At 49.5% G+C, this 15,182-nt stretch overlaps 1 protein-coding gene across 1 annotated transcript in view; it reads right to left on the reverse strand.

The window, feature by feature from the left end:
- Positions 1–763: 763 nt before the first annotated feature.
- Positions 764–15,182, reverse strand: part of ALPK2 (alpha kinase 2) — a gene marked incomplete at its 5' end in the record, with an annotated part of 30,486 nt that continues 16,067 nt past the window's right edge. The window contains 8 exon segments of the mRNA XM_084278547.1: positions 764–1,441; positions 5,094–5,142; positions 6,490–6,707; positions 9,243–9,331; positions 9,478–9,752; positions 11,735–11,770; positions 11,869–11,996; positions 13,757–13,904. Coding sequence (XP_084134673.1) covers positions 1,207–1,441; positions 5,094–5,142; positions 6,490–6,707; positions 9,243–9,331; positions 9,478–9,752; positions 11,735–11,770; positions 11,869–11,996; positions 13,757–13,904 — 1,178 coding nt within the window. The 3' untranslated portion in view covers positions 764–1,206.

Below are 15,182 nucleotides of genomic sequence, written 5' to 3' on the forward strand. Positions count from 1 at the left end.
ATAATCTGTGGGAAACACACACTCTGCTACACACATCCACATTCCCACTGTACAGTCATCGTAAGGAATTGCCATCATAACATCAGCAGCAGGAACATGGGTTTCACTGCAAACAGTGGGGTTGGGATTTCTTCTGAAAAACAAGGCCAAGTTGGGACTTTGTTTCCTGTGCACTGGCCAGGGCAGCAGAACACCAAAGGGCAGCAGAACACCAAAGCCAATTAGCTGATGTCGTGAGACTCTGGGCCTTATTTTGGCACCAAATTAAAACATATGCTTCGAACGTTAACTGAGATGCTCATGGCATCTTCCAAACAGAAAACCTTCCACCATTCTGATAAAAACCTACCCCCCAACTTGAGACACCCCTTAATTTGGGTTTGTAATGCTCTCAGCTTTGTTCCCTTCCACATCACAGCCACATGCACGATTTGAGCCCCCCCTCAAGCCCACTGCCTTGCACTCTCAACATGCTGCTTTGGGAATGATCACAATTTCCTCACACAAATGCTTCTGAAAACCTCTGTAAAGAACAGGAATCACTTTCAAAGGGCCTGAGGAAAGCCAAGCACCCAACCGAATTCTATGGGGAACCACCAAAGCTGCTCATCTTTAAGCTGATGATGTTACCTTGTGAGGACCTTAAAGGTGATAGCTTTTTGTGGGGGGCAGGACACACATGTCTCCAGTCACAAATGTCTTTTTCTTGTACTAAGAAGACACACATAAATGAAAAAACTACAAGAATAGGGTTATGGTAGGGTTATAATATGCAAAAATCCAGAAAAAGAAAACTATTGCTCTATAGCAGCCTGAGCAACAATACTGTGCAAAATGTTTACTAAGTGGCATCTTAAATAGACTGATGTTTAGGCAGCAGTTGAACCCACAGGGTCAGACATGTAGGAGGAAAGATACTCTCCAGTGACCTGTGGTGCACCCAATGTCCCAGACTCGAAATGTGCAGCTACCAGTACACAGAAGGGTTGCAAGATAATCCAGGGAGATGGCTTAGACTGTCTTCAAAACCTTGCCCAGTGTCAAATCTCAGGTACTGAAACCACAGAATCAGCTCCTTTTCTTGCTGCTGGCATCAGCATCAGGATGACTTCAAAATGACATCATAAGGCAAAAGACCCGCCCCCGGGTCACCTATCGCTATGACAGGTCCTGGAGAGGAGTTTTCACAGGATGGGACAGTGCAACTCAGTGCTCTGAAGAAATGAAGCCTCTAGGTTCTCTTGCCTTCTTGGGCACCACTTTCTTTACAGCCGAGGAGTTTGGGAGAGTTTTGCTTCTCAGGGATGGGGCTTTCCTCTGCTTTTGATGGGTGGTTCGGAGAGAGTTCAGCCCCAGCATCTCACAGTACTTATTGCACTGGTGGAGGGCTCTGAACTGCTCGATGAAGGAAATTGAGCAGTTGCCTTTAAAACCTTTGTATCTGTAACAACAAAGAAAAAGAAAAGCCAAATGGGATTTCAAGATTCATTTTCAGCACAGGGAGGCAGAGTATGACTGTTGACTCATAAGCAACTTGAAAACAGAGCAAGTCTCTTCCACCCATGCTGCTTTGAGAAGCTCTGTCACAGAACATCAAACTGAGCCACTGAGGTGAAGGAGATCATGTAACAAGGAGGGACAGAAAAGGGAAGAGGATTAAGAAGGCACAGGTCTGTGGTCTGTGCCCTGCTACTGATTTTCACGTCATTATTTAGGAATATAACTGTCTGCTGGCAAACTTCATGTCAGTAACACGTAACTGGAATCCACTCTACATCTATGGACAGTTCTTCTGACTAGGGAGAAGTGACAAGGTGCCCACAGAGGTGGTGGCAGCACCAGAAGCTGTTTTCATCCAAACAAGCTCACAAGCTCAAGCTGAGCTGCTTGGGGACGAAGGATGCGAGGAGTGTTCCTGAAGAAGGCAGTCTCATCCAGCCTTCTCAGTTCCCAAGCCACCCCATCTAAAACTTGTTAAAGGAGTAATCTGGGGGCAAATTGCCAGGATGGAGCAGGGGGAAGGAAGGCCAGGGTGCTCCCCTCCTTTTTCGGTAACGGTACGAGGTGCATGCTCTACCCTATCCTCTGGGTTCCCCAGCCATACACAGTTCCAAAGTGACCTGTGAGCTGTCACACACACACACAAAACAAGGGACAAACCAGGCACAACACTGCAGTGACACCACATGCTCACAGCACAGCATTTGCTCAGACTACACTGTAAGTAAGAGCCACTTTAAATGAACAGCCCAACGCTCTGCTAACCCTACCTTCAGAATTCAACAAGTGCCAGGAGTATTTGCAGTAAGAGCATAAATATCTTGTGAACAGGAGACAGAACATTTATATCCAAACCACACAACTATTTTTACTTTCCTAGCTCTGCTCCTAAATCAGCCATCCTGATCCCCCTCAACAGGCTTGCGGTGGGTCCCTGACTACAGACGTGGCCCAGGTCACACTCCTTGTCCACTGTGGAAGAGCAGGGCCATAACGAGCCTGGTTTGCTGGGCAGATCAGACCACCCTGGGCCTTACAGCAGGCCAGAGGAAAACTCACCCACAGACCTGAGACCCAAGTTTTGCCTGAGTTCTCCCAGCTGTTTGTGGGTTGTTGCTCGCCGCTTCCAGAGAGCCGCCCTGGTGTGCTTCCAGACTGCCTCGCTTGCCCTGGACAGACCCAGTGACCGTGGCTGTGCTGTGATCTGGCACCACTTGGGAGCTTCATTCAACCCATTCTGTGTCGGTGTGGCCTGTGTACCTGGGGGGAGGTCTCCACATCATCGTACAGTCCATACTGTGCTTGGGAACACCCATCTCCTGACCACCCTGAGCCTGAGAGCAGGAAGCTGCTGTTCTGCACAGCAATGCACTGGCTGCAGGACTGACAAATAAAACCCGACAGAGGGGCTGGCCCAAACCAAACCTTCCGTAAATCCGATGAGGGTGTTGGATCTGCCCCCAGGCTCCAGCTCCACTGTGCATCTCGTTGCCATGTCGAGTAGAACTACGTTTGTCAAGGCCCTGAACCAGCCAGAGCTCCAGGTCTGATCTGGCAAGCAGCACTCCTGCTGACCATCGTGGCCGTGGGGCACGGCGCTCCCCATCCCTTCACTCTGTGTGTGCCACTCCGGGATAAATCCCTGGGCGCTGGCGCTCAGCTCCCCAACCCCTCGCTGCCCCGTACTGTTTTTGGGAGGCTGGCCAAGAGCCGCCGCGCAGGCTGTGCGAGGGCTGGCTGCCTGGCTGCGGGATCACCGCCCGGCCTTTCGGTTTGTGGTGAGGCTTTGCCCTCTACCGACACGCACCGTGCCGCAGCTGCTGCCGCCCACCGAGCAAAGGGCCCTGCTGGGCTCACGGGAACACGAGGCAGAAAGGAGAACAGCTCCGAAAGACCCTGAGGAGGGTTGATTGTTGAACACATCAATCTCTCCAGAGGCTCTACAGGAAGGCGGGGAAGATGGAGACAAAGGACACATAAATGCTCACCCAGAAACGCTTGTTCAGGCTTGGAATGTGAGTCTGGGCCCCCAGAAATCACTAACAGCTATGAGCAATGCTGAATGCAGCTACAAATTCTTCATATATGCTGTTTATGGTGCTTTGCTTACAAGAAACACGGGGGGGGGGGGGGATAGATAATGGCCATGAATAATTCATCACAGTCACCGTACTGGTTTGGCAAATTCACTGGTAACAGTTGGCACTGTGACATCAGGTTGCGTGACAGCTCCACTATACAACGAGCTTGCCAGGGCTGGGGGACATGGACTTTGTGTTACTTTTTTTTTACCCTTGATCACAAGTTTTATCTTAAGAGTGAAATACAAATTGTATTTCATTGTTCCAACCAGAAACAGCAGGAATGCTTTTCCATTCATGAAGGACCACAGAAGCACTTCCCAAGGTGATTTTTGGTTTGCCTTGATGAGACTGGCCCAGCCTGAGAAGAGCTGTCTGTGAGGACATTTCCTCTGCAAAGAGAGGTTGAGGAAACAGTGGGAATTTCCATAGGTGATTACACCAAAAAATCATCTTTGCATCTTCTCTAACAATAGTTAAAACCATAACAGTATCATACTGTCACTTGTAGTGATGTACCTCTCCCTCCTGAGGGAAAGAGATACCATCAAGTCCCATAAGGCATTTCCTTTTCTATCAGATAAGCAGTGATGCAAAGCTAGACAGACATCTCCTCTCCACCCATGCAGCTCACAAGAAGAGGGCTCAGGAGGAGCTGAGGGTCACTACCGGCCGTGGGAAGGAAAGTAACTCAGGGAGTTCTGAACTGAGGAAGAGTCTTTGCAAAAGCTGGTGTCATAAATACATTTTCTAAAGCCTTGTCACCTTTGCTTGCTGCAAGAGGGATTCCAGCTGCATTCCCTCATGCAGTCCCCGCAAATGCCCTGTGAAAGGGGCAGTACAAACCCTGTCCCCTTTTAGGGCATCTCCTTCCCTCGTGCCCACAGCACTGCGGCAGACAGCCTCCACCCTGCTGGTGGAGGAGTAAGAGGGGAGAAGGGCTGCCCTGGCTACTGGCAGCAGGCTCCAGTACCAGGGCTAGACAGGAACAAGCACTCGTGGTTGCATTTACTGGGGCAGGCACTACAGGGGAAGCCCAGCTGGAGCTCCAGCTGCAGGGGTTTGAGGCATTTCCTCTGTGGTCACCAGCTCTGGACAGCACAGACACTGGGTCTTTTGCTGTACCCCAGGCTGAAGCCAGCGTTGGCCCTGCAGTTTGAGCCCTCCCTTCTTACAGTGAAGTGCTTTCCTTGCTCCTAAGTCACCAGAGACCTTGATTTCACTCTTTAAGTGCCCTTTGAGTAAGCCAATTTCACGGGAGGTGCGAAGGAAAAGCAAAGCCCCATCTGGAGTGCAGCCCACCCTTTCAGAACAAAATCAGCGTGTGTCCCACATAGGTGAGTTCTCATGAGCATGAACAAAGAGAAATTAAGAGAGTCAGGTGAGGGCTGTTTCCTCCCTGAGTTAAAGCACGAATGGATTTCCAGTGCATGCTCCCTCAGCAGATTCACACTGTGAAGCCACTGGTGTGTGAAGCAAACCCATGCGGTAGAGAAAGGACTTTTCACTCACCCTTTGGCCAGTGTTGCTATGCCAACGTCAGTTAACTTCATTCCCACACCTACAGGGCATCAAGGACACAGAGAGCTTACGTTACACTAGAGCTTCTAGGAATATCTTCAGATTCAAGAGCATGATACAGATACATTAAATATTACTTATTATGGGTTTAATTTTAATTCTTTGCCACCATTTTTTCCAAACATTTCAAAGTACCTGAACTAAAAATATGATGTTTGTGCTCTGTATCTGTGGCAGTTTCTAGAAGTCAGTCTCATACCAGTGGCTTACAGACAGCAGGGTGATAAACAGAGCTTGTTTCCCATGCTGGATGGCTGGAGGGAAGGAGGGGTTGCAGTTTAAGAAACATACAGAATCTGTGCTTGTGCACCTGCCCTCCCATGTGTGTATTTATCTGGGGGCTTGTGGGTTTAATGTTGGGCAAACTCAGACTACAATGTTTATCACTAGGATTTTGTTCCTTCTTCTCCCTTTGAATTACTTCAGGGGTCTTGCTCAGATGCCTCGTTGATCATTTTCCTGCCTTCTCTTGTAAAGAATCGGGGATATTTTTTAAGATTCCACCTTTCTGTGGGTTTCTTTAACAAGGGTGTGCTTTCCCCATGCATGCTGTGCTGAGATACCAGCACTGGCCCAGCATCTCACACACACAGGGGCATAAGGGCATCGTCTCCTGAGTGCCAGGAGGGCGTTTCCTCACCCGTTTGTGAAGGAACATGTTTCCTCAAGCCTGGCCAGGACCTGGCTGTGGAGCATTCCACTGCTCTGGGATTGTTGGTCAGTGTTTAAACACAACAGGAAGCAAAGGACTGGGATGTTATTAACAGTGGAAGCCTCTCATTCACCAGACCTTGCACTCATTCTGGGAGGGGAGGCAAAGGCCAGCTATGACTCATGTGAGTGTCCTCACTGGCTAAGAGGACAAGTGGAAGAACAGATCTCCTCTTAAGGAGTGCAAGACTTTGTTTTTCCAAACTGTCTTACAAGACCTGAAGTTAGGCAGAAATTCCCTTTCCCTGCTGATGAGATAAACAGTGGAATACAGCAGAGATTAACTCACTTTGCCTCTGCTGCTGAAGCTGGCAATTAATTAAGGTCTTTCCATTCCCTCGGGTAACGCACACACAAATAAACACAGTGCAGTTAAAAGAGGCCAGAAAATGACCCACCCTGACACTCTTATTTTGTCCACATCTGGAGAAGACTCTGCCCATGCCAGGGTACTGGAAGGAGCACATGCAGCAGTGCCAGAAGCACACCCAAGCCCAGAAGAACCTCACTCAGAACTCAGTCTCAGGAAGCTCTGCAGTTACTGGGACTGACTGTGAACAGCCTCCAGCCTGTGTCGTGGGAAAGCCCTTTTGCTGTCACCACTCAGACAACCCACCTTGCAGGTCGGTGACAAGCAAGCTGCCGTTGGTCTTCTCGTACACCCAGTGCTGGAAGGTGCAACACTTCTGGCCAGCCTCTGAGTCTCTCCTCAGGAAGTTTATCTCCTTGCCATCCCTGACAGAGTACTTCACAAATTCCCCCACCAGCTCCTCCTCCACGGTGGCGTAGGGGATGTTGTTAGCAGGGCGATGAACAAGAAAAATAGGAATGATCCTGAAATCAAGAGATACAAAGGAATAAGACCCAGAGAGTTCTGTCAGTGGAGAAAGAAACAGACAAAAGTGGCCAAAAAATTAGATCAGAGAAGGAATGAGCAGCTACCAAGTCCAAACCAAGCCAGCAGACACCTGGATAAGATTCAGATCTAGGTAGCTCCAGAACATAATCCCAGTATCCCCTGTGCTCTTATTTCTTTGTATTAATTACTCAGATGTAAACTTTTCCAAAGCAGGGTGTCTAATGCTGTCCCAGTACATCCCAAATCCTCAGCTCTGCAGGATTGAGGGCACTGGCTTATTTTGGAGTGTCGCTGCTTTAGCTGCTCAGTCTGAGTGGTACATGACTCAGTCTTTCCCTGGCGTTAAGCACCTGCAAACCTGAGCCACTCCACTTTGATACCACAGCACAAATCTCTGAAATGAAAACTTCAGAGTGAGCAAAAAAGAGATGATAGCAGTGCATGTTAGAGTGGAATTTAGACTGCTCTGAGGTAAGGGCATTTGGGAAAGCTGTTCAGCTGGAGCTGGTATCAGAATGTGACCACATTTTGTCAGCGGGCTCACAAGCGCTCCCAGCAGTGTGTCAGAGCAGCTGGGGGCAAGGGCTGCCCCCAGACAACGGTCCCAGTTACTCGCTCTCTTACAGCAACAATGCCAAAGGGGTGTTGCTCTCTGCTGCCTCCAGACACACCTGCAGTGGGTGCTGGGAATGGCAGCGTGTGACTGTGCTCTGTGAACAGCTGAAAGGAGGTCTAGAAGAATCAGTTGTGCACATGCAACCAGAGCACTTCTGTGGAAGCCTTACAGTGCCAGTCCACAAACCACCTTTCTGACACCATTCGTGCAATTGTAGTTGTGGTATTTTACCCCTGCTGTAGCACACCAGTTAAACCAGTACAAATGTCCTGAATACCAGTAGTTATCCTCTTTCTAAGGAGCAATTGCTGGAGCCACAGGCACTTGTCTAGTTCTACCCTACCCACTCAAGGCGTGGTATCAGCTTACCTCTGCCAGCACATTAAAGTGAAGAGCTTTTCCTCCCACATGGGGCTCCATCCAGACCCCCATCTCTGCCCACCAAAAGGAGAAGGAAGGGGTGAGGGGTTACCAGAGATGTCAGTCCCACCCCGCTGCAGTGCCCTGAGTAACCCCAGGGCACAGAATCTCCCTCCCTGTCAGAAATGCCCAGCTGCCAGGCCACTGACCACAAAGGGCAGTGCTGTCTGCCCTTCCCCAGCTGCTCCTCACAGGCAAGCGTGCCCAGACAGGCTGAGGCTGTAGCTTTAAAGCTAACTGGAGAACATGGATGACTTTTCTCTTGCTTTATTTCTCTTATAAAAAGTTGCAAGGAATATGCCCTCTTTTAAATGCAAGCTTGGTCTGACAAGGGCTGGCTAGGAGAAGGGAATCTAGCCTTAAAATGTTGAAATTAAAAAGCAAACCAAAAGCATAGCATGCCATCTCTTTTTGCTCCTAGCTGCTGTCTTCCAGCCAATTCTTTAGGCAAAAGCACCAGATCTGAATGTTCCATGTGCCTGTTATTGTACCAGACTTCTAGTTTTCACAGGGCACACGCTCGCTCGCTCTCTCTCATACCAAAACTACATCCTGTGCCTAGAGAACTGTCCCAAGCACAAATTTTACCAAGAGCAGTCAATTTCCAGAAAAGAAGCTGACACACACAAATATTCTCCCTAAAAGATTTCACTGGCATCTCCATCACTATTCCTAACCCTGAAATGGTTGCTTTAAGGGATCATTCCAGAGCTTGTGTTTTACCTGGTTCTGTTTTCCAGGGATTATCTAAAGGGAGATGTGTCATCTAAAGGGAGATGGAGATTTAGCCTGCCATCAAGCATGTAGGTCTTATCCTTGAAGCCGGGCAGATGGAATTTCAACCATCCGTTGCAAATTCAAGTCTACGCTGTAGCCTGACACTGGAACAGCAAATCCTTTGAAAAAGATCTATTACCAAATCCTCAGGGTGCCACTTGGCCTCGGAGAGGCAGAGGTGAACCTGCACTGAGCTACTGCTCCATGTACACATCCTCGGGAATGGAAAACTTTGGATACAGAACAAACCAGCCTTTGGGAAACACAGAATCAGAGCTGAGCTTTCTGTGCCTTTACACAGAGAACCTGCCTGAGGAGTGACTCCACACCAGCTTCAGAATGCTCAGGATTCCTCTCAGGATTTCATATTCAAAGGAACACGGGAAGGCCCTTACTGGACACTGACAGTACTATCACCTCCTGGTGTTACTTTGCTAGTGTGAATAATTTCCTTTAAATTCATCAAATTCATTTTGCCTGCTATTTACTGTCTGCAGTCCTTACTATCCTAGAATGGGAACTCTGTCACCCTTTGACGCTCAGTGTTATTTGGAGTGTGACTCCAGCTGTAACACTGTTCTCAGGATTCCTCTTTCTTCCTCTTCAAAAACCACTCCCAGCAGTCAGTGGGAAGCTGTGGCACAGGACAACACACATAGAGACACCTGGGTGTGTATATAAATGTAAGGATACTCACTCTGGTACTTGCCCAAAGCCTTCCAGGGGCTCAGCTTCAGCTGCGTATATCTTGGCATACTCTCTCGCCGTATTCTGGACGTAGCACTCCTGCATGACAGAGACAGACAGACAGAGCACCCCTGCGTGAGACAGACAGACAGAGCACCCCTGCATGACATGCCTATGGAGCACAATCAGCTGCTGGAGCATTCGCAGGCAGTTTTCCCTGCTGACACAGGAGAGGCCATGCTTACCTGCAGTGCCAGCCTGTAGTTCTTCTGGACGAGGTCGTGCTGCGTCCTGGTGCCGTAGGTGATGGCGTTGTGCACCTTGAGCACGCAGGGGTGGCCGGGGCGGAACACGGGCACGAGGCCGCGCAGCACTCTGCTCCGGAAGGCCTTGCGGTGCATGCCCTCCCCGAAGTGCAGCTCCTCCGTGGCTATCGCCCCACGCAGGTTCCCACCAAAATAGCTGTCACTGATGAAATCCTCTCTGAACATCAGCTGCATGAATTCGATCTCCTCCACACCTGGAACACAAGGGCACTTTGTCCTGCACAACGCCCTTCTGCAGGCACGCGGAAAGGGCGGACGTGGGAGAACCCAATGCCTCTCTCCACAGAGCAGTGGAGATGCTGGGTGGGCACAGAACACATGGCCTCACTCAGGTTAGTGCGGGTTGGAACCCTGCTCCTCTCAGCACAGCTTGTTGCCTGTCTGTCTGAAGCCAGCATGGAGAAAGGTGGTAGTTCAGGTTCACAAGGAGACAACACAGAGCACAGCAAAGGAAAACCAGAGGTAAAGACCACAAACAGTGGGTTTAACACTGTCAGGGTACTTGTAAATTGGGGCTTCACGTGGACCTGAAGCAAGTTGAGCTGACTGAGAACTAAGGAGACACTCAGGGAATAGAGATCTTGCCAGCTCTGCTTTTTGGGAAGACAGAGACAGCAGCAAAGCTGATGCACAGCAATGTATGTAGACAGCGACAGCACGGTTCTGCTGTGCCCAGCTCAGAGCACATCCTGAAGCCAGCCTGGCTTTTCAGAAAAGCCAGAACTTGCTGCTACAACCAGAGTCTGGGTGCACTCCCAGCTCAGCGTCTCTTCAGGCAGAGGGTCTGCCAACAAGCTCATAGAGGCACTCAGCTGAAAGGTCTCACCCTTACCCAGCACGGCCATGAGGGAAACCTGCCTTTCCAAGTATCAACCACAGTCACTGCGCCAGCTCCAGTGCCACAGACTCGCATGTGGAAGTGTTTCTTTTCAGTCTGGCAAGCACATGCTTAAAAACAGGTTAATTAGCAAAGGTAGAGGAAAATAACAAGTGTTTTCTTTCCTAAGTGATTCTGAACAAGAGGCATGTTTCTATACATGAGCGTGTGCCACTTTCAGCCACAGAGCAAATGCATCCACCTCAGCCAGCTTTCTGTTCAGCAGAAATGGGTATCAGAGTGCTCCCACCTGAGGGTTTGGAAGGTACCAGTGCCTTAAGAATGTGTGCCTAAGTTTGTCACAGCTGAAATCAAGCCAGGTGATGGATTTCACCCTTTTAAATGATCACTGGAGTACAAATGGGGGAAATAAATGGGGGGAAGAGGTAGTTGAGGACAAGCACTGAGAGAAACTAAAGAACTCCAGCTGCACTTCAAGTCTCTCTAATCACCAGACTACAAGGAACATCAGTGGCAAAGATAAACAGGAGAATGAAGGTGTACTCTACCCAGCAGCAAAGCCCCTCCAGCACCCCTCTGTAGCTATCTCCAGGTTAGACTCTGTACACCACTGCTGCTGGCTGAAGCACAGAGGGAACAGTGCACATATAAAGCCAGAGTTAGAGGGCTCCTTAACTCCACCTGAAATTCTCTGCTGATCAAAAGTTACACAGTGCTGCTCTACTGAAAGCCCTGTCTTCATATTAACCAGGAACTCAATCTTTGATTTTATTCTTCTTGCAATGGAAAGCAGAACCCCTAAGGCACCCGATCGGTGCTGCCTGCTCAGAGCTGATAAGCCCATCTGCAGGGCACTGTCTATCTTTAGCTGCAGCAAGACCTATGCTGAGTGTGGTTAAACACAAGCTGACACATGGGGAGAGCACTCCAACCCCCGTGCCCATCCTGCTCTTGGAGTACAGTTACACAGCAGGTGACTTGCCAACACCACCAGGGAGCTTTCCTGCCGCCCGAGCGTGCAGGGCTGCGGTGCGGGTGATGAGCTGGGGGTCAGTGTGTGTGGAGGGAGGTGACCGCACCAAGTCACACCGTCACATTCACACCGACAGCTGGTCACAGCGGGTCCTCCATCACCCCGCACAAACAATCCCACCTGCAAGAGGGGATCCACCTACAACACTCCAGTACCCATTCAGTGGCTTCAGGGGAATCCCGCAGTTTCCTACAGACTAACTGTCAAAGTCTCTCAGTCTGGTTGGTTTTTCCTTCCTTTGTTCTGTCTGGAAATCAGAAGGAACAAAGTTTTGAGCACACGTTCAAGCAGATGTGTGTACTTACCTTCACAACTCTGAAAACTTGAGAGATGTTCCAATACTACAAGGAAAGACAGAAACAGATTTTGTAGTAAAAAAAACAATGAATGGGAACTGCCATTGTCATTGTTATCAATAAAATGATAAGCTGGGCTTTACCTTCAGGAGTCAGGTTAAACTCAGCAGTCGCCTTTCCATACGTGTTACTCAAGCAGCAGTAATACATTCCCTGGTCTTTGGTACTGGCTTTAGCTATTGCCAGAGAGACGGGAGAGTCATCCTGGGCACTGGAACAGAAAATGTGATTTCCCACAGTAACACTTTGCAAAGAGCTTTCCATGTATCTCTCCTCCCCTCCCTGGAACTTCTGCCCCTCGCTGCGAAGACTGACTCAAATATGATGCAAGTAGACAAAACACTATTCCACCCCACTTAGAAGCATCCAGCCTAGGAGGTGTTTGACAACCAACAACCCTACTGCATTCAGCCCAATGACAACCAATTAAACGACACCAAAGGCATCTAACACTCAGCAGTGCCACAGCCACGTATGTAACGTGTGAACACAGGAAAGCCCACAATGCTCGTGCTGTTCCTCCATATTTCTGCTGAGATGCCACTGCTCCCAGCAATGTGGGCTCTGATACGTGTTCCCCTGTGCTGACAGGTAATAAGCACCTAACGATTTGCTGCCTCACTTCCTGCACGTGGCTCCTATAGAGAGCACAAGCAAAGGTGTAACCAGCAGCCCGAGTCACATCCTTCCACACACCGAGCACATTTCCAAGAGGAACAGTGCCTGGTACACACAGAGCCAGCAGTCAGGTTTTGATGCGGTGGAAGGGAGGTTTCCACTGAACATTTCTGAAGTAAAAACTCTAATTGGGAATCTCAGAGTCTCTGTGATATACTTCGCTTTCACCCCAACACCTCGAAATAGATTCACCCTATGAAGTTAAAATTCAAATACTGGATGTTTCCACACAATTTACTGCAAAACCAGATAAATTTGATTTCTCTGCACTGTTTATTTGTTAAAACACTGCAAAATTATTTAAGAGGTAATGACATGTACTAATACAGCAATGGGTATTGTAATACAGTCATCAAGATCAGGAGAGTTAAACCCCACAAGAATCAGAATGACATGGGAAGTTTCACTGGTTCAGCCAACTTGTTCTCTCCCTTCCTCCAAAACCTCAATTTTGCAGAATTGTGCATTCAGATAGAACAATATTTTCCTTTTTTGCTTTGAGTAACGCCAATTTTGTAGTTTTGAAACATTACTAACAGATTTTAGGAGCTATGTGATTAAGAATGCCACTGCTGCTACAGAAAAAAATAGCAAGTTCATTTCATAAAGCCTGAGTTTTAAGAAAGCTGGAAAACATCCTGATGAAGGTCTTGGGACACTTTTATTTCCACCCCTCCCGTTGCACTGCCTCTAGGCACGCAGGCAGTTGAGGTTGGACCCCAAGCTGGAGGCAGAGCTGCAGGGGGGTATCTGTCCCGGAGCAGAGGGGCAGAGCCCCCTCCCTCAGCCTGCCAGTCCCACTGCTGGGGATGCAGCTCTGGACACGGTGGGTTTCTGGGCTGCCAGCACACACCACCAGGTCATGGCCAAGTTTTTGTCCCCCAGGATGCCAAGTCCCTCTCTGCAGGGCTGCTCCCAACCCATCCATCCCGCAGTCCGTACTGCTGCTGTGGAATACCGTGCCCAGCTCTGTGCTGCAGGCCAGCTGCTTCCCAGTGCGCTCCCAGCGCGAGGCAGCCAGCCCCTCACCAGCCAGGCCTGGTTACCTCCCTTGGCCGGTGCTGAGGCTCAAACACCCTCTGATGTCTTTACAGTGCTGGAAGGTTGGATGGGACTGGTTACAGGCAAGCTGAGGGGAACTCCCAGGAGTAATCCACTCTGTGACATCATGCTTCCTAATTACCCTGTTTAAAGTTGTTTGGGGTTTTTTGCATCTACCACACTAATCCTGCCAGGTACAGGAGCAAATCCCTGGCACATCTTCCCACAAGCCCTGCAGAAACCTTCACTCACCTCCTCTGCAGTCGAGCTAGCAACTTGGCATCTTTAGTCCATGTAATGGTGGAGTCGCCGTGAATGTCACCAAACTGACAGCACAGCTTGATATTTCCAGAGCAGTCAGGGAACAACTCTGCTTGGATCTTCTTCAGCAGCTTGGGAGCTTGAAACACAGGAGCCACAGGTTAGGAGTGGAAGATAATGGTTCTGTGTTGGCATTCTGAAGGAATCCCAGAACAATTTGCAGAGGTTAAGAATATGAATGACAACACTGGTAAATAATTGTGATTCCTTCTGACTTTACAATATGGGGTTTTAACAGACTGCTGCAGTGCAGACCTGTAAGTCCCAAGAGATGCTCGGTCTCTGAGGTGCCCCTGGAACATCCCTAATGCACAATGCCAGGACCAGACTCTGCAAGATGCAGGGAAGGCACGTTTAGCAGTTAGGTATTTGCATGTGGCAATGCCAGCGGCCTTTCCTTCCCCCTTCACTTCCAGAGGATTAATTCCTGTCTCAAGGAAAGCCCCTACCTTCCCAGCCAGAGGGCACAGCTCTTCTGCTAAACGCTGACCATCACAGGGAACAAGTCCAAGAACCACCCAGGCTGCAGAAGGAGAGCACTCTGCCCAGCCTGGGGCAGGTCCCTGTGACCTGCCTGCTGAGACTTGCCTCTGGCTCACGGACGCTCCAGTGTCTCCACACATGGGCGTGAGTGGGGGGCAGAAGGGACTTGGAAAGAAACTGCATCAACCTACCCTTAGGGAAGGGTTTGGGGGTGGTGACACATCCCTGCTGGATGCCAGGGATGTAAAATGCAAGGTGTTACATTTCCACTGTGTGAATTCTGAGCTGCTGGGCTCTGGATGAGCTGGGATGACACATCCCCCTCAGCCATCCCATTCCAGCAGTTTAACTTTCCCCACCTAATGCCAAAGGAATGCTGGATCCTGGGTCAGGCACCTGGAATTTACTGCTATGTTTAACTTGTAGCCACTTAAGTCCTTAAGGCCTGAGCATCTTGCTGAATCAGGGCTAAACTGATGCAGACAGTATGTGACAGAACTGTAAATAGAACTGACTGCCCCAAAGCATCCTCCTGCAGCTGAACATCACACCACAGGGCACACTGACAATGTACAGGCCAGGCTGACCACCCCAACGCCCCCAGGACAATGTCCACAGGACTCTAGGGCAGGAACAGACATCCATTCCAGCCCAGCCTCGGGCAGACCATAGCAGGTTAAGAAAACTCAGTCTTATCTGATGCAAGCCTGAAGGTTTAAAGCATTTTTCAAGCACAGCCTCTGGTACCCAGGAAACGATGAGGCATTTCTCAGTTTCCCTGCTCTGCTCTGAAGGAATCTGTCTCTCCTCCCACATGTTTGGTTCTCTGGCAAAGGGCACATGTTCAAACAGAGAAAAGCTTGGGGTGACTGGG

This window comes from Gallinula chloropus, assembly GCF_964237585.1.
Source record: "Gallinula chloropus genome assembly, chromosome: Z".
NCBI lineage: Eukaryota > Metazoa > Chordata > Aves > Gruiformes > Rallidae > Gallinula > Gallinula chloropus.